The sequence below is a fragment of the Pseudopipra pipra genome, chromosome 6 (assembly GCF_036250125.1).
Source record: "Pseudopipra pipra isolate bDixPip1 chromosome 6, bDixPip1.hap1, whole genome shotgun sequence".
NCBI classification, from domain to species: domain Eukaryota; kingdom Metazoa; phylum Chordata; class Aves; order Passeriformes; family Pipridae; genus Pseudopipra; species Pseudopipra pipra.
This window is the reverse complement of record NC_087554.1, coordinates 26,068,699-26,096,659: the sequence shown is the minus strand read 5'-3', so window position 1 is coordinate 26,096,659 and position 27,961 is coordinate 26,068,699. Positions and strand designations below refer to the sequence as shown.

The 27,961-nt window shown below is 39.6% G+C and overlaps 1 protein-coding gene across 5 annotated transcripts in view; it reads left to right on the top strand.

Moving 5' to 3' along the window:
- Window positions 1-27,961, top strand: part of LOC135415770 (transmembrane protein 263-like) — a 208,520-nt gene that overhangs the window by 1,548 nt on the left and 179,011 nt on the right. For 3 of the 5 annotated variants that reach the window (XM_064658034.1, XM_064658035.1, XM_064658038.1), the window contains exon 2: window positions 13,247-13,337. In XM_064658034.1, coding sequence (XP_064514104.1) covers window positions 13,247-13,337 — 91 coding nt within the window. Of the gene's footprint in view, window positions 1-2,008; window positions 2,079-13,246; window positions 13,338-27,961 lie in introns of all 5 variants that reach the window. The other 2 variants (XM_064658037.1, XM_064658039.1) reach the window with 1 other exon arrangement.

Here is a 27,961-nt window from a genome sequence, read left to right as displayed (position 1 = left end):
AGTCTGAACAGTACATCCAGTTTGAGGCCAAAACTGAAAAGATTTCCTTTAGCTTCTGTTTTATTGCATGCAGAGTAAACATCTGCTTATTCCTGCTAAGCCCATTACTTCTGCCAAATTCCTCTTTTACCCCACTGGAGTGGGCAAAGCTCATGCCTGTTTTAGATGGGCTCACTCAAAATACAAGAAGATGTGAGGGAAGTTATGTTCTGATTGCAAGGAAAATGTGTGTGTTTAGGGGGAAAGTTTGGGGGTTTTTTAACCAATCATTTTCCAGGTATAAGCACTGTGTAAGAGCTTTTCAATATAAAAGCACTCGTAGCTTTTCCTTTGACACGGTAATTTCTTTCCATATGTACTGCCTCTTGCTGTAGCAATTGCTTAAAGTTTTCTCTGGGTAAGATCATTGCAGATGATGCATGATTTAAAGTCTTAAGCTGGGACTGTGGATAATTACCTTTTCAATTAAGAAGTGGAATGCATCAAAGTGTGTTGTTTTTTTACCCCTTTGAAAGGGTAAGGAGAGGAGAAGTGAGGAGAAGGAAGAGGTGTCTGTGTAGTGTGGCCCTTTTATGGGCCTGCTCACAAATAGTTGAGTGTGACTTTAAAACAAATGAGTTAAGTTGTTGATCGTTACAAGGAATACAGCAGAACTAAGCTTTCTGAAAAGCTACAGTGCCGATTTCTTTCTGAATTGTTGTCACGTCTTGGGAACTACACTCGAATTTGTGTGTTTTAAGCAGCATTAGTTTTGATGCTGAGCTCATTGATGATGGTTAGCAGGTTGCTGAGAAGGCAGAGCAGTCAAAAGAAAACAAGTTAATACTATTGTGTATAAAGATGGTCTGCCTACTTTTGGGAGGGAAGAAGCAGGCAAAGGGAAGTAAGTGGTAACCATCAGGTGAGTTCTCTGGAAGCAATCCTTTCAGGATCCATTACTAATGTCTGATCCTTGCTGAAGAAACTGAAGCTTGATGTATTTTATTTTTAGGTCAATCAAATAACATAAGTATCCTGTTAAAAAGGTAGAGTGAAATAAAGTAGTGTGGCAAAGCAGTGCTTTAAAACTTGAGGTGTTGAAGCTGAACTGGATTCAAAATAGTCTTTGTGTACTTTTTTCCTGTTCGCATCTCTTTCAAGCAGTGTCAGTGCTGCAAGATAGTATCTCTGGGCCTGTCTGGGCTATGCAAAATAGAAAACTGGTTAAAGCCCCTATTTCCTGCACTGTAGAACAGGAATAAGAGGCAGTCAGCTTGGAAGTGGACCATTCCCATATGTAGGAACACATACGTATTAATATGTCAAGAATGTTTTCTTTCTGTCAAGGGCAGATCGTCTTGATGGCAGTGAAATACACCTTTTCAGGCTGCATTAAGAGCCTGGGTAACATGTCTGTCGGGGGGGGGGGGCAGTTTCATTTCTTAGGGCAGGGGGGAGATGACCAAATCCCCACCTGTCCATCACAATAAGCCACTAATTACTGTCCCACAATACAGTACATTTCCCATCTTTTTGTGTTGTGGGTGGACACTGGATTTCTCAGGTCTTAGGCAACACTGGAAAATGTTCTTGCATCCTTGCTAACTGAACCTCTTTGTGCCGTATCTTCAACTGATGAATTGGTTGGGGCATTAGGATAGTCCCTGATGGTTACCTGGTATGGTTGCTGCTGCACTGACTGCTTCTGACACTGCTCCTATCACTGGTCTAACTTTAAGCCAAAATCAGAGGAATGAAAAGCATCTAGAGTGTCAGGTTCATATTGATATTCTTATTTGTGAAAGCAAGCTCAAGATGTGGTTTCAGTTAAGTAACTGCTCTCCTTTTTATTAAATAGAAGTGACTCTCCAAAGTAGAATGAGAGCTTGTGGTGCTTTGACATGTGCTGCGTTTAAGTTATATGTTTTAGGATAAGAGAGGTGTCATAAATGGGACATTCCGCTGAGAAACTTACAGCTGTATTTAGGAGAATGACTTTCTGACTGCCTGTGATACTTGGTCTTGGCAGATGTATTTCAGAGATCAGATAAAGGCAAGATATTTTGAAGATACAGCATCAAAAGTTAAGGAAAGCCCAAGTAAGTGTTTGTCTTGCTTATATTTACAGACAGCTCTGTTCCTTAAGAATGTCATGGATTGTCCTGTCAAGATGATGTATATGTTACTTTTTTTTTACATGTCTCCCATCCTGTTTAGCAGGGCTCTTGACAGTTGAAATGAAAAGTACTTGGGAAAGGAACAGCTTATAAAAAGAAGAGACAAGAGGTATTGCTTTCTATGGAGTATACAGTAATGTTTTGTTTTCCTAGCATTTTTCCTAAGTGTGTTCTAGGAAGCAGGAGGAGCATGAATGTAAGTGATAGAGTAAAAGGGAACATGGAGTGTAGATTCTGTAGATCATTTTGATGTAACTGTTTACCTAAGATTGGTCACATCTGTTTATTGATAAACCTTACAGACTTTGTGGTGTTTTTCTTCTCGCAGTGTTTCAGCTGAATTTCAGAGAGATGAGAAGAGGTTACATACCTTCAAAGTTCTGGGCAAGGTACATTCTTACATAGCTGAGGGCAGTAGTAGAGCTTTTAAGCAGTGTCTTGATAAGAAATGTTCCTGGTTGAACTTTCTGGAAGTCACAGAAGTGGCTTGTGCTAGTGTTGGCAAATCTTACAATCTTAATACGTCTGCAGAGCTGCTTAAGGTCTAGTGCAATTCTTGAGCTTCCTTTCAATCTAAAAACATTTTGGAGGATGAACCTGTGTACCTCAGAGATCCTCAAAAGTAAAAGGCAGCAGTTACCAAAAGCTATTGCTGCCCGAATGAATTCTTACTTTTTAGCTGTGTTGCTTGTGTTCTTAATGATCAAGTGTTTTCTCTCTCAGATGGCTGTTTAGCTGCTGAGTATAGTAACTCTGTTTGGAATCTTGTATGCAGCAAGCTGTGATCTTTCTTACTACTTCTTGGAGTGAATTTGGAAGAAAATGAGATCTCTATGAAGCCTGAAATAAAAGGGGTGTTATTGCTGACATTACTTCTGGCTGTCAAGTTTTGACATGTGGGTTAGGTGTGAAATTGGAGGGCTTGATAGTATCAGATGATGTTGTTTTTGTTCTGTAGAGTTAGTAAATATTTTATCTGAAAGGTTTCTGGTTTAAAACACTACAACAATAAATGCATAGAATGACATGCTACACTCAAAGAGCTCTGATCTGAGTTCAAAACTCATTTGTAAGGAAGGAAATACATATTTCAATATCCCAGCTAATTCCTAAATGTTTGATATTTTGCAGAAAATGCATTTTGAATTTCCTAATGAAATAAGGAAACAGAAATAAGTTCTGTCCTGAATAAAATATTTTCTATTTATCTTCAATTTCTAGCATTTAAAATGACTTTTAGGGTTTTTGAAGCAACTTTTAACTTCAAATGGATTTGCAGCTTTTGTTGTCTAATTTTTAAAAATGAAATTAGGATTTTGGCAAGATGACTTGTGTTTCAAAGTCTTCCAGTGATGTCTCTTGTGACTCTCTTTTAGGGGAGGGTGCTTATATTTTTCAAGCTGGCTATATGCTTATGTGCTTTGAATTCAAGTCTTACTGTAAAAATTCCTATGTTCTAGCTTTAAAAGCCCTTGAAAAAATTACTTAAATTTCAGCTCATTAAAGCTAAAACAGTAGTAGTGCACTTCTAAGGAAATGGAAGTCAGGTCATATGAAACCACAGTTACAGAATACTGCTTAATGCATCTTTCTATGAGTTTTTGTTTTGTTTTGTTTTGTTTCTTTCTTTTTCTTTTTTTTTCTTTTTTTTTTTTTTAATTGTGGCTCCACTGAGGATAACGAGAAGGGTATTACATTTTAAGTCTCTACCATGGTTAAGAAAATCTTAACAACCTCTGTTATGTATGCCTATATTATTAGGCAAAGGCCTTCTCATTTTTATGTCAGACAAATTCCTCATGCTGTCTGCAGCTTTCTAGAGTGGTACTTCTGCATCTCGTTAGGAAATGGAGAATATTCCTTCTGCAGAGTGCATTATCTCATTTCTTTAGTCAAACTGGCGTTAATCATTAAATCCATCTGTCAAGAACAGGCTAGAAAAAACACATTTGTAGTACGTTTGCTAAGTGTAGTTATGGAGGAAGTGCAATAAAACTTCAGGCCATTAAGTCTTATTATTGCTTGCCTTTGGTTCACCAGCTCAGCTGTCTGAGTGATTTCCCCCCCCCAACTAGAGTCTGTTGACAGACAGTGAATGACTGGCAGGATTTAGGAAGACTTCTTCCCACTGAAATTATCTAAATTAGTCAACAGTTATCAATAAGAGTTAATTGATATTTTGAGATTTCATTATTGGTATTTAACTGCTCTGAGATTGGTTTACTGGGATACAAAGTCGTGCTTTGGTCCTGCATCATTCTGTGTCAGGTTTGTCTCTGTTTCAGAAGGATCTGTAGGTGTTTCTGTAATAACTCTTTTTCCTATGCCCCCAACTTGAACAATTGCTAATTGTTTGAATTGTTCTGTGAAACTGCACTTTGCCTTCATGTAACTTTTTTTTTTCCAAACAAATTCAATTCAGCACAGTCAGGTTTTGAATATAAACTTCCCTGTGGGGGTAGTAGTTTAAAGTAGAATTGACAGCAAATTGTTCAGCATGTTTCAGGGTGGCTTTACAGCCTTCACACTGCTGCATGGCACCCTTCTGATAATTGCGCCAGTTAAACTGCTTGGAGTGAGTGAGGAGTGTTCTCTTTGGGCCACATTGGTACATGATCAAATGAAATGGGGTTTGTTTGGTTTGTTTTTTGAAAACCACTCTTACATTCTTCCTGTGCTGACATTGATTTAGTATGTAAAATTCAGCTGGAGAATAAACGGTCGATCAAGACAAAATTCAGTATAATAATTCAAAATCCTGAACTGTCTGAACGACCACCGAGCAGACTGTATTGGCTGTTTGCTGTATAAATGGTGTCATCTGCCCCGTATAAAGCGTGAACATAAAAAGTGTAAACCAAGCTGTTTACTGGCATACTGAATGGAGAATAGATTGTGGTGTCATTAGTGCTGTTAAAAATTTACTTATGCCAAATAAACCCTAATTTGGATTATTGATGGTACAAAAGTGTTTTGTTGATGTAAAAATAGGGTTTGGCTGTTCTGCTGAGAATAACAGAACTCAATCTTGATTTGGCATTTGTGACATTAAAACTCTCCTGGCCTCTTTTCTCCACTTCTGTCGTTAAGACAAAATTAAGTGTTGTTAAAATCATAGCCTCCCTAATGTGTTTTTCCAGATTTGGAGAAGAGCAAGTAAGGTTTTTTAGTTCTTTCTTACAATGTACTTTGAACAGAGTGGTATAATTTTACACTACTGTCATCCTCAGCATTTCTATTTCTGTACTTTCCTTTAGTGTTCTAGGGAATTTATAACTGCAACTCAAATTGCCCTTGGGCTAAAACCTGGCACAGAAACTCTCATAAATGAACTTTGTTCTGCCAAATTAAAAGCAAAGCATCCATCAAGAGGCTTTCTTAAACATAGAGGACAGTGAAATAAAATTGTTTATGGTTGCAGATCAATTTTATTCCCTCTGCAGGAAAAATCCAGCTGACTTTGGAAACCCCTGAGGTGTGGGTGTGCAATCAGTAGTGATGACAGATTCAGTGGGATGTTCCTATTGCATTTAAAAAAATTTCAGTGAAAGTCTTAATTCCCCAATATGCAGAAAACTCATTGCTGAAATAAAAGCTGCAGCTGCAACAGATACCTGCCTAACAAAGGCACAGTGATAGTTTTAAACTTCCACTGTCTGATTGTGCTTATCTGAGCAGTAGAGAATAAGGAGATGGCTGGGTAGTTATGTGCTTCAGCTGAAGTTAAGTACCTGTAGATCCTCAGCTCCCTGGAAAATGATGTCATCATGCTGAACTACCTACCCAGTGGCTGGTTGTTTAATTTTTTTTTTTTTAAATACCCAACCCTATTGTTTTCTGTTGGTATTGAGACTTTATGTAATTGTGTAGAAGTAGACAGGGCATTGTTAGACACAAGCCACTTTCAGATATGGAAGATGGAAAAATTTAATTCATGTAAACATGAAATTCAAAGATAAGGTCTGCGAAACTTCATAGGAGTGGACAGAGGAGGGATCCCAATTTAACACTGTCATTAATTATGTCATTTTAGGAAAGCCTGATGAAGGTCAGCTTCATGATTACTGGATCTGACAAGCCCTTTGGAATCTGCAAGCAGTCAGCCTGTTCATAATTTGAAGGAAGTGAAGCTGGGATGAAAAGAGCTGGGTTTTTTTTGGTTTTGTTTTATTTGTTTGTGTTTTTTTGTGATTTTAGAAAGGGGCAAAATATGCAAATATGCAGGAAATTGCGGGATTTAGTAGTGGGGACATGAAATAAGCATTCATTAAACCTGATGCAAAAATAGCCAGTGCTTTCACTATACTTTGAAAATATCATTGTAGCTTCCCAAAGCACTTAACAAACTGTCCTGTATTTGGGGATTATTTGTTTCTTCCCAGAGACCCACCAAGTCCTGTAATTCTTTAGCGGTGCATCTAACCTTTATAGTTACCAGTTGAGATGTATTTGATGCTGTATAAAAAAGGTATTGGACCTGTGCTGGGAAGCTTACAAGTGAGATCACAGATGTGGAGGGGTGAAGCCTAGGCTGCCATTAATTTTCCTCTGCTAAATTGCTTTGTTGGAATTGTGCCTACATAGAATACCATGTCTGAAAGTCAGTATTGGGCAGAACATCATGGCTAGGCTTTGCAAACAAAGATTTGGGGAGGGCTCTACCCACGTTTGATACAAGTGTGCTGGTGGCTAAAAAGGCCAATACGAGATAGACACATCTGGTTGCAAAAGACACAGCAAAAAGACTCCTTAGGTGGTATATTCTGCAAGACATGATTCTTTCTGCGTTGTCTTTTCTCCTCAAGAGTGACCCTGCGTGTGTTCTCAAAGGAAGCAGCAGCGTTATAGATGGTGTGTCTGCAGACCTCCGGATTGGAGGCCAGAGTAGACCAGTTACATTGATCAATGGCCAAGGCTGAGATGTTGTTTCAGGGAGTCCTTGTATCTTCTCTTTGGAGCTCCTCTCTTGCGGCAGCCGGTGGCAAGTTCACCATAAAGCAAGATCTTAGGGAGGTGGTGGTCCTTCATCCTGGAGACGTGCCCTGCCCAGCGCAGCTGTGTTCTCAGCAACATGGCCTCAGTGCTTGTGATAGCTGCTTGTTCTAGAACAGACATGATAGTCACATAATCTGACCAGTGGATGTTTAGGATTGTACAGAGGCAGCGTTGATGGAAGCGTTCTAAGAGTTGCAGGTGGTGGCGGTAGATGACCCATGATTCAGATCCGTATAAGAGAGTAGACAGCACTATGGCTCTGTAAACACTGATCTTGGTACTTTTCCTCAAGTGTTTATTTCGCCAAACTCTTTTATAAAGCTTTCGGAAGGCATTATATGCCTTTGCTAACCTGTTGTCTATCTCTCCGTCAATCTTACCGTCCAAGGAGATGTAATTTAGGCAGGCAATTGAGGATTTGCATGGAGAGAAATAAGCCTGACCTTTTGGGCTCTTAAGGAGAGGCTTTATGAGGAATGAAGCAGTTTCTTAGAGTGAAAGAAGTGAGATTCTAGGCTCAAGTCCAGAATGTAAATGAACGTGAAGATTAATGTCATAAAGGAAAAACTGGAGTAAAGTGTTCAGGAGGAAGAATGGAAATATGAAGATTTAGGTCAGGAAATAAATACCATTTTCAGTGGCAAGTGCACAGGGAAAGTAGTAGCTAAAGCTGCAGATCTTAGAATTACTTCCAAAGGGTAGTCTCAGAACTGAGACAGTACTAAAGCCATGACTTTACATTCCTCCAGCTTCTGTTCTGAAAGCAGAAAAAGATTACTAATAAAATTGAGTATAATGGAGAATAGTATTTATGTTGTGTATTTCCTTTTGATTTTGCTTATGTAGTGAATTTTTTTAATGTCTTTTAGGAGTTCAGTAGGAATGGCAAGAAATAACAGAATTGTAAGATTTGTGGTTCTCTGAAGGTAAATAAAGGAAACTTGAAAGTTATTTGCCCCAAACTCATTTAATTTCTTTAATAATTTCTCACAGAATATATTCTTTTTCAACCTTTGATTGCCCTCCCTCATTGTTGCCCTTCTTGGCCTTAGTTTTGGCATTTTATATTTTGCTATTCCTTAGCAAAATGAATTCCTGACCCAGTGAACAGTAAATTGACAGACTCTATTTCAATTTAAGATTATATACCATAATTAATGTAATGCTTTGTACAAAAGTAGAGTCTAAAAGGCCTAACACTGGAGCTGGCTTTTTGCTTTTTTCAAGATGGCCTGTAGGGACTTTTTAGAAAGCTTGGCAGTTTCCAGTGTTGACTTACCTGTTTGGAGCAATTGTTATGACAGTCTCATGTATCTGTTGACTTATATGCAAACTGGACTGATACTGATTGACTGGTGTTGGGGTTGCTCCTGAACTATGTGGGTATTTTGAGTACTTAATACGCTGCTGAGACTGAGATAGTATAGGCTCTTTTTATGATTGAACATGCTGAAATCATTTGTTAGTACAAATGTGGTGATAAATGGAGCTCTTGGTTTTGGTGTCATAAACATAACTTAATACCTTTTGGAAAATTCTAACCCTGATTGGATAGGAACTTGCTTTCTGTCATGCATGGATTTATCACAGCACTGATATAATCTTTAAATATACTGAAAATACAAGCATATCACCAACGTTCTGGTCAGAATTACTCTCAAAAGTATTGTATTCCATGGAAAAACATGAGGTATACTGTGAAATGCTTGTAGCTGATTTGTCATTCTTGTTTAGTTCAGTCCTCTCTATCCATAAATACATAGCCTTCTATGAAACATAGTAAAAGACAGCAAATAAACACTAATTTACCAAGTCACATCAGTGCATAATATTGGAGTTAAACTGCACTGTAAGGTCAGTTACAGTGTGATCAGAACAGAGGATTGTAAGTTCCTCAGGCAGTTTCTGTGGGAATCTGTGTATGATTTGCCTCTTGATCTTTATCATCTACTGAATTCATATGAAGTTTTTCAGCTTTCTTGGAGTTCATTGAAACTGTTTGCAGGGACAGAGTAAACTACCTTGAAATCATCACATCTGTTAACTTCATGTTGGAAGGGTGGGTATTTCCTCTGCTTGAGTTCACTTGTTTCTGTTCAGCTTGAATCTTGGGTTAAAATATGACATAGAAAAATTGCCACTAAATCTTAATAGTGCTCGCAATCAGAAACTCATCAAGTTCTGAAAGGAACTGTACAAACTGCTTCCTAGTGAGAACAGGGACTGTTTTTGGAGAACCAGGGGATTTTTCTTTCATGTTCCTAGGCTCTGCGCCATAACCTGTTTCTGTAATAATACCTATTTAAGTTTGTGCTCCTTCAATGGCTCTAGTGAGGAATGTCACCACATTCTTAATTAAAAACCCTAAATAACTGAAAGAGTATTATACAGTTAATATCTGCTCATGTTCCTGAATCATGTTCCTGCATCCTAGCAAAAGAAATCTGTGTACATTCCTTCTGCCACAGTTGCAGCTCCAGAAGATTATTATGGAATCTGCAAGTCAATAACTTATACAGCTGTGTGCATCCCATTCCCCTACTCCTTTGTCGTGTATTCTTAATGAAAAACCAAAACATAACTGATACCTCATTCTTGAAATAAGTGTTAAAAAAAAACAAACGGTGAGACCAACAACTTTAACTTAGTTATAAACCTTCTTAGAAGACAATTTCCTGGAATTTTTGATTGCTGTAGATTATTACTGTGCTGCCAGAAGTGTAGATATCTTAAATATTGATTACCAAGCTTGCAGCAGGCTTGGTGAATTGAACTCAGAAGATGTAACTAAAAAAGCAATGGACATGCTAATACAAGATACAAAGCTATTGTAAAGAGACTTTGTAATCTTGTTAATAACACCTGTCAGTGTTTGAGCCTTAAATATTACTTATACATATCAATATGGGAACCCAGGATTTCATGTACTGTTAATGTTTTTACATTGTAATTGGTGAAATTCAGTTCTAAACTGTTCACACTTACTTATTGGTCTCAATGGTTAGACTGATATGCTGAAGTCTGATAAGCTGTTGTTTACAACACTACTTCTAGAAGCTCCCTGTATCATAGGTGCATATATGTAGTGATGACATATCAATAAGAACTGGAGTTATTCTGTAGAAGACATTTCTAGCTTCATTCAGGAATGAGAGAGTATCAAGATTTCAAGGTTTCTTGCAAAACACTTCTTGGAAGAGTTAAGTTTCTGATTACTTGACATGCCATGCTTCAGTCTACACTGTTCTAAATTTTTAACATTAAATTGAAAAAAAAAGTTTGTAAATAATTTTTTTTCCAATGTAAATAATTTTTTGAAGGATTCTCAAAACCATACAGGAAATGTATACCAAATGCAGTTAAAAATATGCTGTGTTATGATTGTTTTTGAGTAGTGAAAAGATCCTCAATAGTTCTGGCCATTTCTGTTAATTGAGAATGTTCTGTAGAAGTAGTAATCGTGTATTGAGTATTTTTTTCCCATAGGATTCCATTAGCAACTGTTAAAGTTTTGAATTGGAGGGAAGTAAATGATGGCAAACAGCATCTCAACCATGGACTTCATAGTGGTCTGTAGTGGGCTCTGTTTTCCTCACAGCTGGATTTGTTAATGCTAGTTTAAGTACAGGGCTGACCCTCAACTAATATAAATCTTTGTTTTGGGATAAGTGTTGCCAGAGATAACAATCATACTGAAAGAGTTGTATTGCTGGTGAACACTGAATAGTAAGTAGTTCATGCATCAGGGAAAAAAACCCAGCATAGTGCCATCACTCACTTTTGATAGCATTTGGCATCCTCTTTGTATTTATGTGGATGACAACAACTGTAACCCAGATGAGCATCACTTATCATGGGCTGTTGTTGGGAGAAGCCACTGAGCAGGTTTGTCTCGTGGTAGCAAATTGAGACTACTGACTATTTTGAAGAAGGAAGGGTAATGTTTTTCTCGCTGGCTTTTCTGTAGTCTATTTAAGTTGGACTGTCTCCTTGGGCAGCATATAGTTAGTATGTGCACAGGGCTCTGTTACTTCTTTTTAAAATTAAAATAATTTTTGTATTGCCAACTGGGAAGTACAGACACAGGATTCACATTCAAGACCACTTCTAGTTTAGGAGTTCTTATAATTATGGTTCAGAATGTTTGCAAGGCAAATACTTGTACCTTATGTCCTAAATGTCTGCATCCTTTATATGAAAAATAAGTGTACTGGTCTGGTGTACTAATGTAGCCTCATCTCCTTTATCTCTGTAGCATTATTGGGTAGGAAAGAAATGTATATACATTGATTGCCTGTGGTTGATGTAGATACTTATTCAAATACATACTCTATATTCATTTGTTGCTCCTATCCAGAATTGTTACACATTCTTAACATCTAGATCACATTTAGGTGAAGTGAGGAGATGGGTAGAGCTTGGTGTTGATTGCTGACTCTGGGGTGTGATTTTTTTAATTGAACTAAGTGAGGCGACTTACTACTTGCCCGTACTTTTGCCCTGTGGTAAAACTTTTTTTCCTTGCCATGATAGCTACTAGAAGGCATGACTTAATGTTTGAACTGTTAACTGACCAAAGCTGGGCAGTTTTGATACCAGGTGTTTTTACATAAGGAGAAATAGGTAAATAGCTTAGGTAAAGCTTGCATAGTTGTGGATGGCAGAAATCAAGGTTGTGAGGTTGGCATTGTCACGATAGACCTGTACACTTCACCTGAATGGTCTGTTTTTTCCCTGCTTTAAGACTCTGAAAAAATGTGGTAATGCTTTTTGTTTCCATGTCCGTTTTGTTGAAAAAATGGGGAATGAATGAAAACGTAAGCTACTTGTGCAAGGGATGGAATTGGAAAAGTGTGTTAGTCTTCATAATATGCAAACTGAGGAAAGAGAGAAAGTATGCAATGCTTTGGGGGTAACCTTGCAGTCACAGGGTTTGGAAAGAATGAAAATAAATACTGCAGCTTTAATGCTATGATTTCTTTTCTTTCTGAGTTCAAATAATAAAATTTTGCAAGCTCTTGATGTACCAGCTGTATTTCTGTAACATTTCAACTGTGTATATTAGTACGCATTTTCAGATAGTTCAGACTACAAACCCAGTCATGCTTTCAAAGTGCACAGAAGCTTCATTTCCTAATGACTGCTAAGTTTCTGATTTCACTCTTCACTGTACTGGCATTACAAAGAAGAAAATTTGTTAGTGGTTGTTTTTTTAAGGATTCTCATAGCTATGCCTAGTGTTTACTCTGCTGTTACTTAAAAAAAAAAAAAAGTCAGTTGGGGGAAGCAGGCGGTGGTTTTTTGGTTTTTTTTTTTCCTTGTGGTAGTTTGAAACTGAAAAAGCAACTACATTTTTATAGCTCCACAAGTCATGAAAATATTGTGTGTGCAAAGTGAGCTCAGCAGCCTTAAATACAGTTGTAAATCTGGTGGCTCTACTCAAGTCCTTCCAGCAGTAACATTGCAGGGTCTTTACAAGATTGTGAAGGCTGGAAAGTGGAAATGCAAAACTTTGGAGAGTAGCCTCGTAATTTTTCAGGAATGGCTAGTTTGACATGTTACACATGGAGGTACAAATGGATGTATTTGGCATGTAGGGGAAAACTACATGGTCAGTGCTTAGAAAATTGTCAGTTTGCTTTGTTTTCCTTTGAAAAAAGAGGCATTTCAGAATCTGTCTTAATAAGATGAATCAAAGATTAGGATTTTTCCCTGAAAGTTACAAGTGATGGTGAATCTGCTGACACCCTTGGTAAATGGAGATTTGAATTTATTATTTGCATTATATATGTTTTGGAAACAGTAATTTAGAAATTGTGCTTCACTAGTAATTTTCTGGTTTTCAATCTACTAAGACCCTTGTAACATTGCTTGCTATCTTAAAGGGTCCTTTCCCCCCCCTTTTTTTTTTTAACTTTCTGCTTTCTGTAAGTACTTTGACTGCAAACAAATCTCCCAGCAGCTTTTTTTGTCATCAGCTGAAGTGAGCTCCTTGTGTCTTTACTGTCTGGTGTATTATCTAGTCCTGTATTTGTTTCTGTGGTCCCTTTCTGAACTTTCTCCAATTCACCTCCTCTTGCTCTTTTGTTCTGCAGGGCCCTAGCTTAGAAACACAGATGGTGGATGATGAAACTGAGACTACAAGTGAAGAATTGCCTCCTCATCTGCAGGAAGAGCCTCCTGAAGGTACAGTGCTGGCAGTCAATATAAACTCTTTGCAATAAATTGCAGAAAATATTCTGGCAAAGAAGTCTTATTTCTCTGTCTGACTTGAGAGCTTATATCTGCCTATTTTCTGAGAGGGCTAAAGCTTTGTCAGTGCTGACAGTTGAGGCAACCTCCCAGCAAGAGGTCTAGCCAGCCCGTAAGCCCACTTTTTGCGTTCAAAAGAAGGCTTCACCCACTGAGGTGCAGACATTGTTCTGCATTCTCTTTAACAATATGGTTTCTGATTAAAATTGTCGTGCTTGATCATCCTGCCTGTAGGCTTAGGAATAAAATGCCTTCTCTGCTGTCTTGTTCGTGATGTTTTGAGCCTTCATTAGGGAAGACTTTGTAAGTAGTCATTTTTTCTCTTGTTACCTCTCTCTGCAGCATCCTGCTCTTGAAATTGTCCCCAGCAGAGATTTGCAAAGTTAGATATTCTAGTGATTTTGTTTCTTTCTGCTGTCTCTCTTGGAAGCCAGTTTAGCCGTCTGAGGAGGAGGTAGTGATACGCTGTAAGTCAGCAGGAGGCTGAAAAATACCACTTCTAATTAAAAACCTTGTTTGCAATGAGATGCCCTGGATTTATACATGGAACAGATTTTTCCCACTGTGTAAAAATTGTAGACTTCGTATATGTGCAACAAAATAGGTGTTGGTACCTTTTGATTAGAAGCTGCTAACGTTGCCACAAGTGATGATGCATTCTGAGCTTTGTCTCCAGTTCAGTGACTTTTAAAACACAATCACTCATAGTTGTTGTGGATGGCTTAAACAACCCAGAGAGTGATGATATTCTCATTAGCAACTTACTGTTAAAATACCATGACATGTCTCTGGGAAACGTAAAGTGTGTTTTATATTTTTCCTTTAAGAAAATAAGATGCTGATACAGCATTTATATTGACAGCCATTCTTAAAGGGAATACGAACCAAGTAGGTGGTTTTAGGAATTTGCTGCTCCCATCCCTTCTTGTTGAGCATTCTGTTATAGTTTTCTTATTAAGTTGTAATTTCTTGATCTGCCATTTCATATACCATGGGCTGGCAGTTAGATATAGAGGTAAGTGAAAGGCAGATTTCTTTTTGCAACTCCTGTAAAGCCAGAAGGAAATACGTGGAAAATGTTGTGATTACTATATATATATACATGGAGGATATAATATTGCTATTCCCCCCCCTTCCTGTCTTTGTAAGTAATGCCAAGTCAGCATATGATGACAGTGTATTGTTGAAGTAAGAGTTCTGGTCACTAGCCTGAGCTGATGATTAGATGAGCCTAGAGGCTATATCCTGGAATGTAAAGCACATCTTGTCTCATCAGTTTATCAGGAATAGTACTAGATTTTGGACTATGGCTTTGAATTGAGTAATCAGAAGGGGTTTTTTTAAATTTATTTTTAATTTATTTTTTTTAATTTGTTTTTGCAAACCAACTTTTTAAAGTTGAAAGTAAGTGCTTCTGCCTGCAACCGTGCTGGTTTGAATGACAACGAAATGTGTCAGTGCTGATATTCCACTTCTGTGTCTTGTTGGGTGGTCTGGAAGAAGTATGTACTCTGGACCCACTTTCCTGGTGTGAAGAAAAAGAACTGTAACAGTTGAGCTGATTTAGTTAAGCAGTGATACAATAGATGAAGTCTGAGCTCAGTATGTGCTTTTTAAATTTACAATGATATGAAGAGTAGCAAATAGGAGGGATGCTGAGAGCACAACTGAAACTAGAGTCTCCTTGGGAGAAGAGGTTGAAAAATTGGTCCTGAAGGAGAGCCATCAGGATTATGCTGAACTTACAGCTGGCTTTGCGTGGAGCTCAGTAAGTGTACCTTAGAAGCTGCTGTCTACCAAGCAGAATTACTACAAAGGCCATGTAGTTGCAGGAGTGATTGCAAATGCCTCATGAAATAAATAGATATCTGAAGTTCTTTTACTATTAAATGCCATTCAGAGTAGTATCTTTTTATCTTTGCTTTTCTACAGATTTCTGGTTTCTTCTGATAGCACTTTCCTAGTTAAATCAAATGCTTTGCAATAAATAAAACCGTGTTGTTGTGACTACCGTGTTCTTGTTTCCTGGGATCTGTGAATTAAACGCTGTGTCTGCTTGCCTTCTGGTAATGAGTGCATAAGGGATGGAAAGCTCTCCAAAGTACGTGTCTTTCTAGCACAATCCATTATTTCATCAGATTGCGTCATAATGACTTCATTTCCTAGCTTGCACTGTGTATCTACTGCTCTCCTGAAAGGAGAATTGGAAGGTCTGTGCTGTAAAAATACTGCAGAAAAATAAAAGTTTAAACTTCAGGGATTTTCATATTTCTAAACAGTGCTGCAGCATGGCCTTCTACAAATAATAGGACAATTTTTCATATCCATCGTGTACTAACTAAATGGAGTAGATGCACATGTGGGTAACAACTGGCACAGAATAGCAAACATCAGTTCCAGGTGTAGTGTGGCAGCCTGGCAGTGTTTGAGGCAAGAGAAAGTTTTGTGGTTTAAAACGGGGACTAACCAGGAAATCAAGATGTAACCAAGACTTACAAATGAGATGTAACCAAGGCACAGGCTGGTATCTGTGTGTAACCTGAATCTGCTTATTTTATCTGCTGTTAAAGTTAGCTTTTTTTCTATTTAACTAAGTCAACAGAGTAAATGAGTTAAAGGTAGAGCTGATGCCGGATCCTGTACGAGGTATTAGATATCGGAAGGGGCTTTTTGCCCCATAATGACGATGTCCTTCCCGGTGGCCCTGCTGGCTGTGCCCCGCACGCTCCGGGCTCAGGGCTGCGGAGCCCCGCGCTGTGGGGCCGCGGCCGCGCGGGGGCGCTGCAGGCCCGGCCATGCCGCATTCCAGACAGCGCTCGCGCACATCCCGGCGAACCGGAGAAAGTGTTTAAACCTATTAACTCCTCTCCCTTAAGCTACTTTGTGATATTACAAGGGAAGCTTTCCACACTCTGCCTCAGGAAGGGTGTTTATCCCTAATGATCCCCTCTTGGCATCGTGATCCATCTGCCAAATTCACTTTTTTATTTTTTTTTATTCCCCCTTCTGCTTTCGTTTCTCTTTGATCCTGTTAGCATACTTTTTTTTTTCTCCCCTCATTTAAAAGGCAGGCATAGGGGAGCAGTAGCAATTAGCATTTGGGGTGCTGCTCCAGCCAGCGTGCTTACCATTTCACAAAACAGGCTGTGTAGGGCAGGCTTAACATCACCTAACAGTGAAGCTCTGCAGAGGAGAAAAACTGCTCTAAATGGTATGAAATGCTTCCCTCTTTGCAAGAGGTTCAGTATGGCTCATCTGTGTTGCCACATGTTTGAGCACTCAGCTACCTTCAGGTAGATTCTGTTGGATCTTGAATGTTAAATGGAAGTCCGATCACAGAGAGAGAGCTAGATTTAGTTACCCAAGTGCAACCACACATTGCTGTGTCTGTTGCTTCTTTATCCTCCACTTCAGAGTTCTGTTGCTGATCACGTAATACAGTGCAATGCTAATTGATATAATCACCTTGCTTTTCTATCCTTTTCCATAAAATTACTCAAGGAAAGTGACAGCAATGAAATCCTGTGGTGATTAAATCTTCTGTGACGTTCTCCGTTATGAAATGTCAGCACCTCCTTGGTTGGATGACTCGGATCCTGATCTCTTCTATTTGCTGAATCGTAACCCTGATCTTGCTTTACAATTAAAGGATTGGTGCATTTCTCCTATGAGGAAAGGCTGAGAGAACTAGGACTGTCCAGCCTGGGGAAGAGAAGGATTGGGGGATGTTAATGTGTACAAATATCAAAGAGGAGGGTATAAAGAAGATGGGCCCAGACTCTTTTCGGTGGTGCTCTGTGGCAGGACAGGAGGGAATGACACAAATGGAAACACATAAGGGAACATTTTTCCACTGTGAGGGTAACCAGGCACTTGAATTGATTGCTCAGAGAGTTGTGGAGTCTCCCACCTTGGAGATATTCAGAAGTCATCTGAACATAGAATCATAGAGTAGTTTGGGTTGGAAGGGACCTTCAAAGGCCATCTAATCCAACCCCCTGCAATAAGCAGGGACATTTTTAACTAGACCAGTTTGCTGAGAGTCCTGTCTAACCTGACTTGAATTTTTCCAGGGATGAGGCATCCACCTGTTCTCTGGGCAACCTGTTACGGTATCTCACCACCCACATTGTAAAAAAATTCTTCCTTATAAGTAGTCTGTACATGGTCCTCAGTAACCTGTTCTAAGTGACCCTGCTTGAGTAAGAAGGTTGGACCCTATGATCTCCAGAGGTCCCTCATGTGATTCTCTTATGTACTCATACTATCATATGATAGTATATATATAATATGTATGATATGTATATCTCATATATTCTTGTACTATCTCTGTGTATTTAAAGTCTCTTTCTGACGTTCCTGCATATATCCCCCATTTATTACACTAATTTTTGTGGGAAAAGTAGCTTTCCTATGTCAAACTGCTAGAAGTTATGCATTTCAGGAGTGCATACTTGGTTGATATGAGGTATGACTGTAGTTTGTTTTGGCCCTGCATTGCTAAGGAGTACTGAGCTCAGAGCAAAGCTGTGTCATTGGTTAACAACAGTACTCCCTCTTGAGAGTTTACAGACCAGTGCTTTCTTCCAGTGCTAGTCTTTTAAGTATTAAGATTTTATCAGCCAACCTACTATGATCAATTTGGCAATAAGCCTGAGTCTCGTGTCTGAACTGTCTGCTACCTCTTCTGCAGTTTTCAGACTTAGCAGAGATGGTCCTTCTTTGTTGCAGACAGATTGGGCCTTGTGGAGTAAAGCTTTATTAAAAGCAATGGGTCTTAGCAGCTCTGCAGTATATAACAAATCTTGGGAAATTTACTTTCCAAATAACTGTGGTGTTCTTAATTCAAATTGTTTTACACTTGCTGTGGGTAAAGAGTACACAGAGATAGTTACTGTAAATCTGATGATTTGCACCACTTTAGAACATAGTACCTTGTGTGAGCCTTATAATCTGCCTCCATGGAGGCATATAGCCTTTTCTGCTGTTTTATATCTTCTGCAGGATAAAAGTATATTGGATGCTTCTGTAGGAAGCTTTAGGATTCCTTATCTGCAGATTGAGAATCTCCAATCCAAAGAGTCTGGGAGTTTTGTGGATTGCTCATTCAAGATTGACTTTTTATACCAATATTTTTCCTAGATATATTATCTGTACAGATCTAACTAAATAAAAAAAGTTTAGTTATGTTTCAGTTGAGGTAGAACCATGCATCTGAAACTTCTGAAATTGTTAGACTGTTAACTTCGTGTTGGTGTATTCTCTTTCAAGAACCTGACAACTTATTGAAACCAGCAGATGACAGAAGAACGTGCCTTTTCAGGCATGTTATCTGTGATGAGACCTTCAGCTCAAGTCTGATACAGGTGTTTAATGTTGAAAAGGTATATTCCTACAAACAGATCCAGTTTTGATGAGTGGGCGGCACTTTTCCAATTAGTTTGGTTGAAGTATTCTTTGCAGAGAACAGTTTGGGCCAAATGTCTGCTGTAGTAATTGCCACACCAAGTTTAAATCCTGCAAACTCGATCTGCACTTTTTTGCATCTTCTTGTTGCAAGTAGTGTCTAGTATGTCTGTCTCCAAACTGCCTTTATCCAAATAACCACAAAGAAATGACCCTGGAAAATGACGCCATTAATTGCAATTCCATTTCCTTTCAGTATCAAGCTCTGTACTAAATACTGTTGCCTTTTCTGGTATAAAGTAACTTTAACAAAGTTGCCCGTGGCACTTAATGTCATCTACTACATACTAAGTATGTGTTTATGTAGTCTACCAGATTAGTATCTTGAAGGTCTGTGAAGCTGGTGGTGCAAAACTATGGTATCTGCTAAGCCCTCCTCTACCTTCCTGAGTCAAATTGCTCTCTTCATTGTGCTACCTCGTGAGGTCCACCAGTGAAATCCTTCTATAGGGCATCTCTTTTAATGATCTGCTTTTTTTGTCTAGTGGCTAGTTGGCAACATTCTCAGCCTGAATTTGCTTCTGCAGTTCTGTGGTTGTGTAACTGAAGCAAAAGACTGAAAACCGGGACGGCTACGATCTCTCCAAGCAATGTGCCCTGGCAGCCAGGAGAGCCAGGAACCATGTCCTAGGGGGGCATCAGGCGCAGCATCATCAGCTGGTCGAGGGAGGGGATTGTCCCACTCTGATCTGCGCTGGGGTGGCCTCACCTGAAATACTGTGTGCAGTTTTGGGCACCACAATGTAAGAAAGACATTAAGCTCTTGGAGAGTGTCCAAAGGAGGGCAGTGAAGATGGTGAAGGGGCTTGAGGGGAAGCTGTATGAGGAGTGGCTGAGGTCACTGGAGGAAACTGAAGGGAGACCTCATTGCAGTCTACAACTTCCTCGTGAGAGGACGTGAAGGGGCAGGCACTGATCTCTTCTCAGCAGTGACCAGTGACAGGACCTGAGGGAATGGCCTGATATTGTGTCAGGGGAGATTTAAGTTGGATATTAGGAAAAGGTTCTTCACCCAGAGGGTGGTTGGGCACTGGAACTCCCCAGGGAAGTGGTCACAGCACCAAGCCTGACAGAGTTCAAGATGTGTTTGGACAATGCCCTCAGGCACATGGTGTGACTCTTGGGGTTGTCCTGTGCAGGACCAGGAGTTAGAGTGATGATCCTTGTGGGTCCCCTCCAACTCAAGACATTCTAGGATTCTTAGCTCTGCTGTTGACTTATTCTCTAGCTGTAGTCAAGTAATTTGGCCTTCCTTGAACCACAGTATTCTTTGTGTATGAAACTGAAATTGCTGCTCTTATTTATAAATGAGGATGGTGAAAAAGCAAACTGTAAGTTTTTAGACTTTTGGAGATGAAAGATACTTGGAAATTGAAACAAAAATTGTGATTGTAATATATAAATAATACAAAACTTTGCCTGATATGTAACTTGTCAGGCCTTTTCTTTTTTTTTGAGTCCTCAGAAAGGTGATTGGACTTGTCAGATAACTCTAAATAGAAAGGCAGGTTTCTTAAAAAGCAGAAAAAGAAATTAGTAGTGAGGCTTTCTGTTCTTTGGAACTGGGACTTTATGTACTGGTGTGTCCTCTCATCTGTAAAAACATTTCCTGAGCTACTTCTGTAAATGGCCTGAGGCCGAAGAGCAACATTTCAGTATCATCTGTCTCTAAGGCACAGATTCCTTGCAGCCGTACTCTTTTGTTGGCCAGACTGTTCTTGTTTCTGCGAAAGAAATGACCTGTGCTGTCAGCTCAGTCTTGTGCACAAAGTCTACCTTAGTATTTCTGGTAGAGATATAAAACACTTCCACATCTATCAAAGTGCTAATGTTGTGTTTCTATTAAATTTATCATCATTGTTTTAGTAAAGCTGAGGCTCTTCTGTGTTTAAATTCTCCATTGGTTATATTGGCTTCCTCATGCTTTATTTAATTTAGTTCTCTAGGGGAAATCAACAATCTGAAATGTGATTAATAACCAGTGTCTGTGTGTACCCCTTTTTTCCCTCTTTGAGCCCCCTGCCCTTCTGTTTTACTGTTGCTTGTTGCTGACAGCAGGCATCTTCCATTCAGCAGCTATATTACATAGTCTCCTAGAAACAGCATGAAAGCTATTTAAATTGTTTTTATTCCACTTCTCCCTATGTCCTATTCTTTCCTCTTCACTATTTTCATATGATTTAATGAGACGTTACTTTGACAGCTCAGCATCCCTTTTCTCTAGCCTACTCCATGCCCTGCAAATCATTCTGTCACCAAGCGTTGTATGTGTGCACAGCATATGCTGTTAATGGCAGCATAAATAGCCTCCAAGTGCCTGGTGAATTCCAGAAAAAAGGTTCTCATAACTTACGTGTGGGAAGCCACTTATCAGTGGATCTTGTTAATACAATAACGTTGTGAAGTGAGTCAGTAACCGTCTGGTTTTCCCCGAGGGTCTTTGCACATAGGATGGGGCAACAATAGTTTTACCATTTGCCTGGGTATAGTAACTGTAAGTAAAGTATATCATCCAAATGTAAAGATACTTCAGTGTGAAAGGCCAGTGGGAAACCTCTATCAGAAGATACATCTTGATCAATTACTAGTGAATGTGTTTTATTCAGCAATAGGGGTTAGCACTGTGTATCTTATTAATCGGCAGACGTTTGTCACTGTTTTTATACTAATTAGAGATGTATGAAATAATGAGTGTAAAAGAATGTATGTTCTTTTATAATGTATTTTTCATTTTGAGGGGCAAATACATTAACATAAAGATGCAGACAATTGTTTTTAAATAAATGTCATGGTTTAACCCCAGCCAGCTATCAAGTAACACACAACTGCTCACTCACTCCCCCACCAGTGAGCTCATGGACAGAATTGGAAGGATAAAAGCTAAAAACTCCTGGGTTAAGATAAAGACAGTTTAATAGGAAAAGCAAAAGCCATGCACGCAAGGAAAGCAAAGCAAGGAAGTAATTCACCACTTCCCGTGGGCAGACAGACGTTCAGCCATCTCCAGGAGAGCAGGGCTCCATCATGCACTATGGTTACTTCAGAAGACAAATGCCATCAACTCCAAACATTCCCCCCTTCCTCCTTCTTTCCCCCACTTTATATACTGAGCGTGATGTCATATGGTATGGAATATCCCTTTGGTCAGTTTGGGTCACCTGTCCCAGCCGTGTCTCCTCCCAACTTCCCATGCAGCCCCCAGTCTCCTCCCCAGCATAGCAGTACAAAAAGCAGAAAAGGCCTTGTCCCTGTGTGGAAGGCCTTGACCTGCTGCTCAGCAATAACAAAAATACCTCTGTATTATCAACCCTGTGTTCAGCACAAATCCAAAACAATAGCCCCATACTGGACACTGTGAAGAAGGTTAACTCTACCCTGGCCAAAAGCAGCACGATAAATCTTTTGGACTTGTAGTTATCAATCCTGTTTGAAAGCTGAATAAGGAAGCAGTTCTTACCTGTTCCTAATGGACTGAAAAAAGAGTCATGCAAGTCTCACTTATAACTACAGTCTGAAGTGCTAAGTAAGAATGAGCAATGCAGTAAATCCAGGTCAGGAGTGAAATTGAATCCATATATCAGTGAGTTAACAATGATGGTATCTTGAACTGCTAAACTATCAGAGTATTATAGCAGGCAATTAAATCATAGGGTCGGTACATGAGGCTGTTAATTCTGCCTCAGAACTGAGTGAAATGCCCAGTTAACATTTCATAAACATCTGTAGTCTCATCCTGACCACCTGTCTTGATTTCAGCTGTTGGTGAACAAGTTGAGCCACTACCTTGATTAGCACTATGATTGTATCAATCTGGCCTCTCCTGGACTGATCAGTTTGGATCACAAAACCAATCTTATTATGAAGAATAGGTTTTTTTCAAAGCTGTTTATGAACTTAAGGATGAGCTGTAAAGTGAGGGGTTTAATGTCAGTTTCTTGCCCTCTGGGATAGTATTCTAGAAAATCTTCATCTACTTTCAAACTGGGTAGAATTCTAGAACAATTTTTACAGAGAATGGTCTTGTACTAGTATGTGCATGTGTAATTCTATCTCTTTTTTTATTTTCATAATACAGTGAAGACCAATGCATATCCTTTTTTAATATACAGGATTATTAAGCTATTGTAGTACATTTCTTTGGCATATTGTGGGGAATCTGTCCTCTTTCTGTCCGGCACTTGCATGGTCAGAAAGAATTTAGCGAAGGCTGTTGTTTTCTTTGTTATGCCCTCTCTGTACTACTGGTTTCAGTTTTTGCCCAAAGTATGTAATATTCAGTAGGATATACCTGCTGCCAAAGATTTAGGTGGCTTTATATTTTTGGGTCTTGTATTATGAAAAATTCATGTATCTTTCTAGATAGTATCCAAAAGGAAATAAGTATTCTTCGTATAAAACATTACATCTGTTTTGCAAATAATGCTAAAAATGTGGCCATGACATTTATGTAAATTGTGGGAGGGTCTTAGCGTATGGGATTAAAAGAATGTATTGGAATGTTGTTACAGTAGAAAGAACAGATTTATAGTCTTGAACTATAACTAACTCTATTTTCTAGGAACTGAGACCTCGTCTTTGGAATAAGTGACCCATTCACCAAAATACTTGTTCATCCATTTAAGATTCTAAGATGATAATGTTGTTGATATCTACTGTTTTTGCCTTTCTGGAAATGAAATTTTACTGTAAAGATATAATAAAAATAATAAAGGTCTGTCCTATGCAGACATTCAAAGCCAAGATTGTTGTTTCCTTCCACTTCCACCCACTCCCAGCTTCTCTGGAGATTTGTGTGTGGTGGTGATGTATTCTGGATTTTATTTTTTACTAGTTTGTTTTCCCCTAGAAAGTTCCTATATATATTGAGTACAAAATTGGAATAATTCTTGTTAGTTATGTGAAGTCATCCTCTTTGATTAAGCCAGACATTTGTATGTATTCAGTACTGGAAAGTGTGATTGTATAAATTGCCCAGTACTTCTGGGCATCCCACCAAAAGCCAAAGAACAAACCCCCAAGATTTAATACAACATTATTACAATATGTTAAAGTTAGGGCTCACTTTGGGAAATGCAAATTGAGACTGCAGGTTTGGTTTAGTGTTTTTATAGCTTGAGAACATTATTGTTACTGTTACTGCAGTATTTTATTCCTAGCATCTTGGGGCTTGTTTTTTGCACAAAATATTAGACTTAATTGATCAGGGAAGTGTGTAAATTCTTCCAGTCTATGGATCTTGTACCTTTACGTTGAAAAAGGAAAAAACACATTTACTAAGTTTGACTTTTGCTTAAAAATCTCCTTTATATTATGTAAAGAAGTCTGTTTCCCATGAGATCTGCAGATGTTTAAAAGATTGTGATTAGCTGAACCCAGCTGTAATTGAAAGACCAATTGAAATTGGTCACTGGTTTAAGCTTAATATGTGCCCACACACCTGCTGAAAGAAGTGTTCTTGCATTCAGCCCTGGTTGAGCATTACCAGTTCTGTTCCACTGCGCGGCTGTGTGTGTTTGGGTCCCAGCACAAAAGCTACAGAGTACCCACAGAGGGATAATGCCTCTGTCCGGAGACAGTGTGGACATAACTGGAGCTAGTGAATCATGTCACGGGAACAATGTTCCTGTGAACCATAGGCTGAAGGATGGGTTGTCCAGCCGAGTAGAGCCTGTACCATGCGTGTGAGATTGTATGGAACATAAGGACAGGCTCTGGGTTCCACGTGTGCTGTGGGGCTCTCCTGGCTTCCTCGTTGCTTTACTGAGGAAGAGAGGTGAGGCCGCAGGCATCATTAAAAACCTCTTTTATGATAGTGTATAGGAGGTCATCTCTTGATGTCTGTGTTTCTAGAAACGTCAGTGTATGGCACAATGATTGAGACAAATGCCGAGGGATCTTGGCTTTCAAACTTACTCCACCTGGCTCTGATCCAAGTATCATTAATAAGACATGAGACGTTTTGTTGGTATTTGATTAACTGGGAGGCTTGTTCTTGTTTTGTGTGACACATTGCAAGTTAACCACCCGGCATGCCGACATGTGCGATTAAAAACAAACGCTTAAACTAAATTGAGGAGCCGGCTGCCAAGTGTGCTGCATGGAGGAGCTGGAGCAGCCTGCCCTGCAGGACTCGGCAAATTCCCAGTTCAGTTCTGTATTGCCGACTGTTAGTTTTTAAACGTTTTCTTCAGCTCTCTTGTGCAGTTAAAACACTCCCGACAAAATCTGGGAATGGCAAATGGCAACTCAGAGCCGCGTTGTTCAGGCAGATGGTGATGGCTGCTTCAAGATTTTCGGCACCTCTGGGCAGCGTGGTGTTCCTGCCGTCCGGAATGGGAATGCCGTCCAGTCACGGGATTTTCCATTCTCCGCTTCCCGGGAGCTCCTGGCAGCCCAGCAGGGGGCTGCCGAGGGCCGGCCGAGACCTCCGCCCGCCTGCCCGGCTCGGCCTGAGGCGAGTGACGGGACCGCCGCTTTTATCCTGTCACGGGGGTACTTCTGCGGTTTTCCTGAGTTTAAATTCCAGGACGGCATGAACGTGTCTGCACTTTCTTGTTTTATAATTAACTAATTAATTTCACAAATGAGACATGGAGACTTAGCAAAGCTGCTTTTCCCTCTAGCACCTTTCTCATTCTCCTCTTTATTTTAAGGTTTTTAACCTCCCCTCTCATTAGGGTCCTTGCTGTGGAAACAATTCTGCATTGCCAGTCAGCAGCAGGGTGTCTAAAGGAAGCCAGACAGAAAACCGGGTTTATGGGTACTAAGCACCCAAAGGAGCGAAAGCCATGACATGCACAATATCTCTTGGAAACCCTTAGCTTTATTTTCAGACCCAAAATGTGCTCCGCTGTGTTAACAAAAACCCTGCTGATTCAATGGTCACTTTCAGTCCCACTTACAGCAAAATATGCCCTCTGACCTGTGCACAGATATGCAGTGCTTGTGAAAACTCACAAATCCTCTTGTTTAGAACTGCTGATCTACATCATGTGGTGTAGCCTGGTGTTGGGCAGCCTGGGAGGGCCCATGTTAGCTCCTCCTGGAAGAGACAGACACTGGGAGAGGTGCAGGAACGTGGGCACTCTCACACCTGACAGGTTGCTTCAGCACGTGGCTCCTGTGGGAGTGGCAGGGCTCTTCCCATTTTGTCAGCTCTGCAGCTGAATGCTTCTAGTTTGCATGCAGATTTGTTCCTGAAGCAGAGTAGTTCCTTAATTGATTATTGACTCTGTTAAAAAGTATTTTTGGGAAGGGCTAAGCAGGCCTTGTATAAAGCTATCTAGTTCTTCAACACCACTGTCTGCTTTCTTTTCCATTGAGGCAAATGACAGGGTAGAAAAATACCTTTAAATGTACCTGCTAATTCCCAAGTTGAGATTTTAGGCCTTTCGTTTGTAATGATTCTTTTCCCAGAGGAACAAATTTTATGCTTACAGAACAAGAACCATGACTAGAGTAGAGGGAAAACAGCAGCAGCAAGTGAAGGGGAAGTGACAGCAAGTGTGCTGAGAGGGGACACACACACACACACACACACACTTTCCTGCTGCTGCCATGAATTACAGCCAGAACCAGAAATCTGTAAAGACACTTAAAGTAGGGAACAAATAAGAGTGTTTCCAAATAGTTGGAGTCTCCATGACATACCAACAGTTCTTTTAAATGGCCTGTGAATTTACAGTAGCTTCTGGCTAAAAAGCATTTTTAGAGTACAAGAGCAGAGTGTTTTTTCAGCTGACTTCTTCCTGCAGCACAAAAAACCCCTGGACTTCAAATGGAGATAAGGAGGGTTCTGCAAGGACAGCTTGGAAAAATTATTCTGACAGTCTCTCAGAAGGACCTAGTTGGAGTCCATTAGTAGTCACAGGTTTGATTTGAGATCATGAGAAAGCTTTTAGTTCAGAGAAGCCAACCATCCCTTGCCCTCAGTTTGTCCTGAACAAGCTCCTGTTCTCAGAGGGTCACTTGAGCTGAATTGCTTTTCTCTGCCACACTGGAAAATGGATCTATGAATAGTGAGTTGACAGGAAAACAAATCTTCAACCTGTCTTGGAGTACCTAGGATATTTTTGGGCCACTACAATTGATAAATAGGGAAAGGGTAGTCTTTGAATTGCATAGCAACTTTTAACTGCAGATTTTGCTCTTGTTCCTGAAAATTGTGGTCAGGATTTTCCTTTCAGATGTTCAGCCCTTCAGATGTAGGAATCCATTTCTTTTCAGACAACTAGGAGTTTCACAGTCTTTAAAGGGTGAGTTTGAAGGATGTGACCCTACCCCGTGTATTTTTCCATTTCCAGTGCTAGGTGTGGAATGGACGCTATTTGAGATTAAAGGTGTCTTTAGTCTAGCTGGACAAGATATCCTACATTGCTAGAGAAAACAGTGTGATGTTAAAATGTAAAGCAGTAAATATGTGCATAGCTAAGTGACTTTAGGAAAAGGAGGGAGGAAACACAGGAAGGGGGGAAGGAGGTAGGTGAACTGACTCTGGTGAAGATTTTGACAAGAATGTAATAACTGTAAATGAGATTTGTCCCCAGCAGACACTGAAGACATCCTGACCTTTTTAACTCTGATTTATTCATCACGGGAATGGATTTTGTACCTCATCCACTGTGTGACTGATGGGCAGGAGTAATTTTTCTCTCAATACAAATGAGCGTGCTATAGTAGACTCCATTTGCCACACTGACAGGAGCAGAGTGCCATCAACCACAAAGTTAGCTAAAGAAATATTTTCCTTTTTGGTCTTGCACTCTAATGTGTGCCTGATGTATGTGTAGGATGGGGGGGAAGGTTACTGAATTTTAAGAAACTTGAGTCATGAATTTCTTCTATTGTGTGAAATCTTCTCAATTAACATGGAAAAGGAGTATCTATGGCTTTACTCGAAAGAAGACAAAGACTAATTAAAAAAAAAGCTGTGAAGAAAATTATCCCACCCAATCCCAATTATCCCAATATTATCCCAAAACTATCCCAATACTCTTTCTCCCATATCACAGTTTTATGGATCTTTTGCTTGTAAATATGCTCCTTCTATCTAGTTTCTTTAACTGTTTCAGCCACATCAGTTCTTACAACTA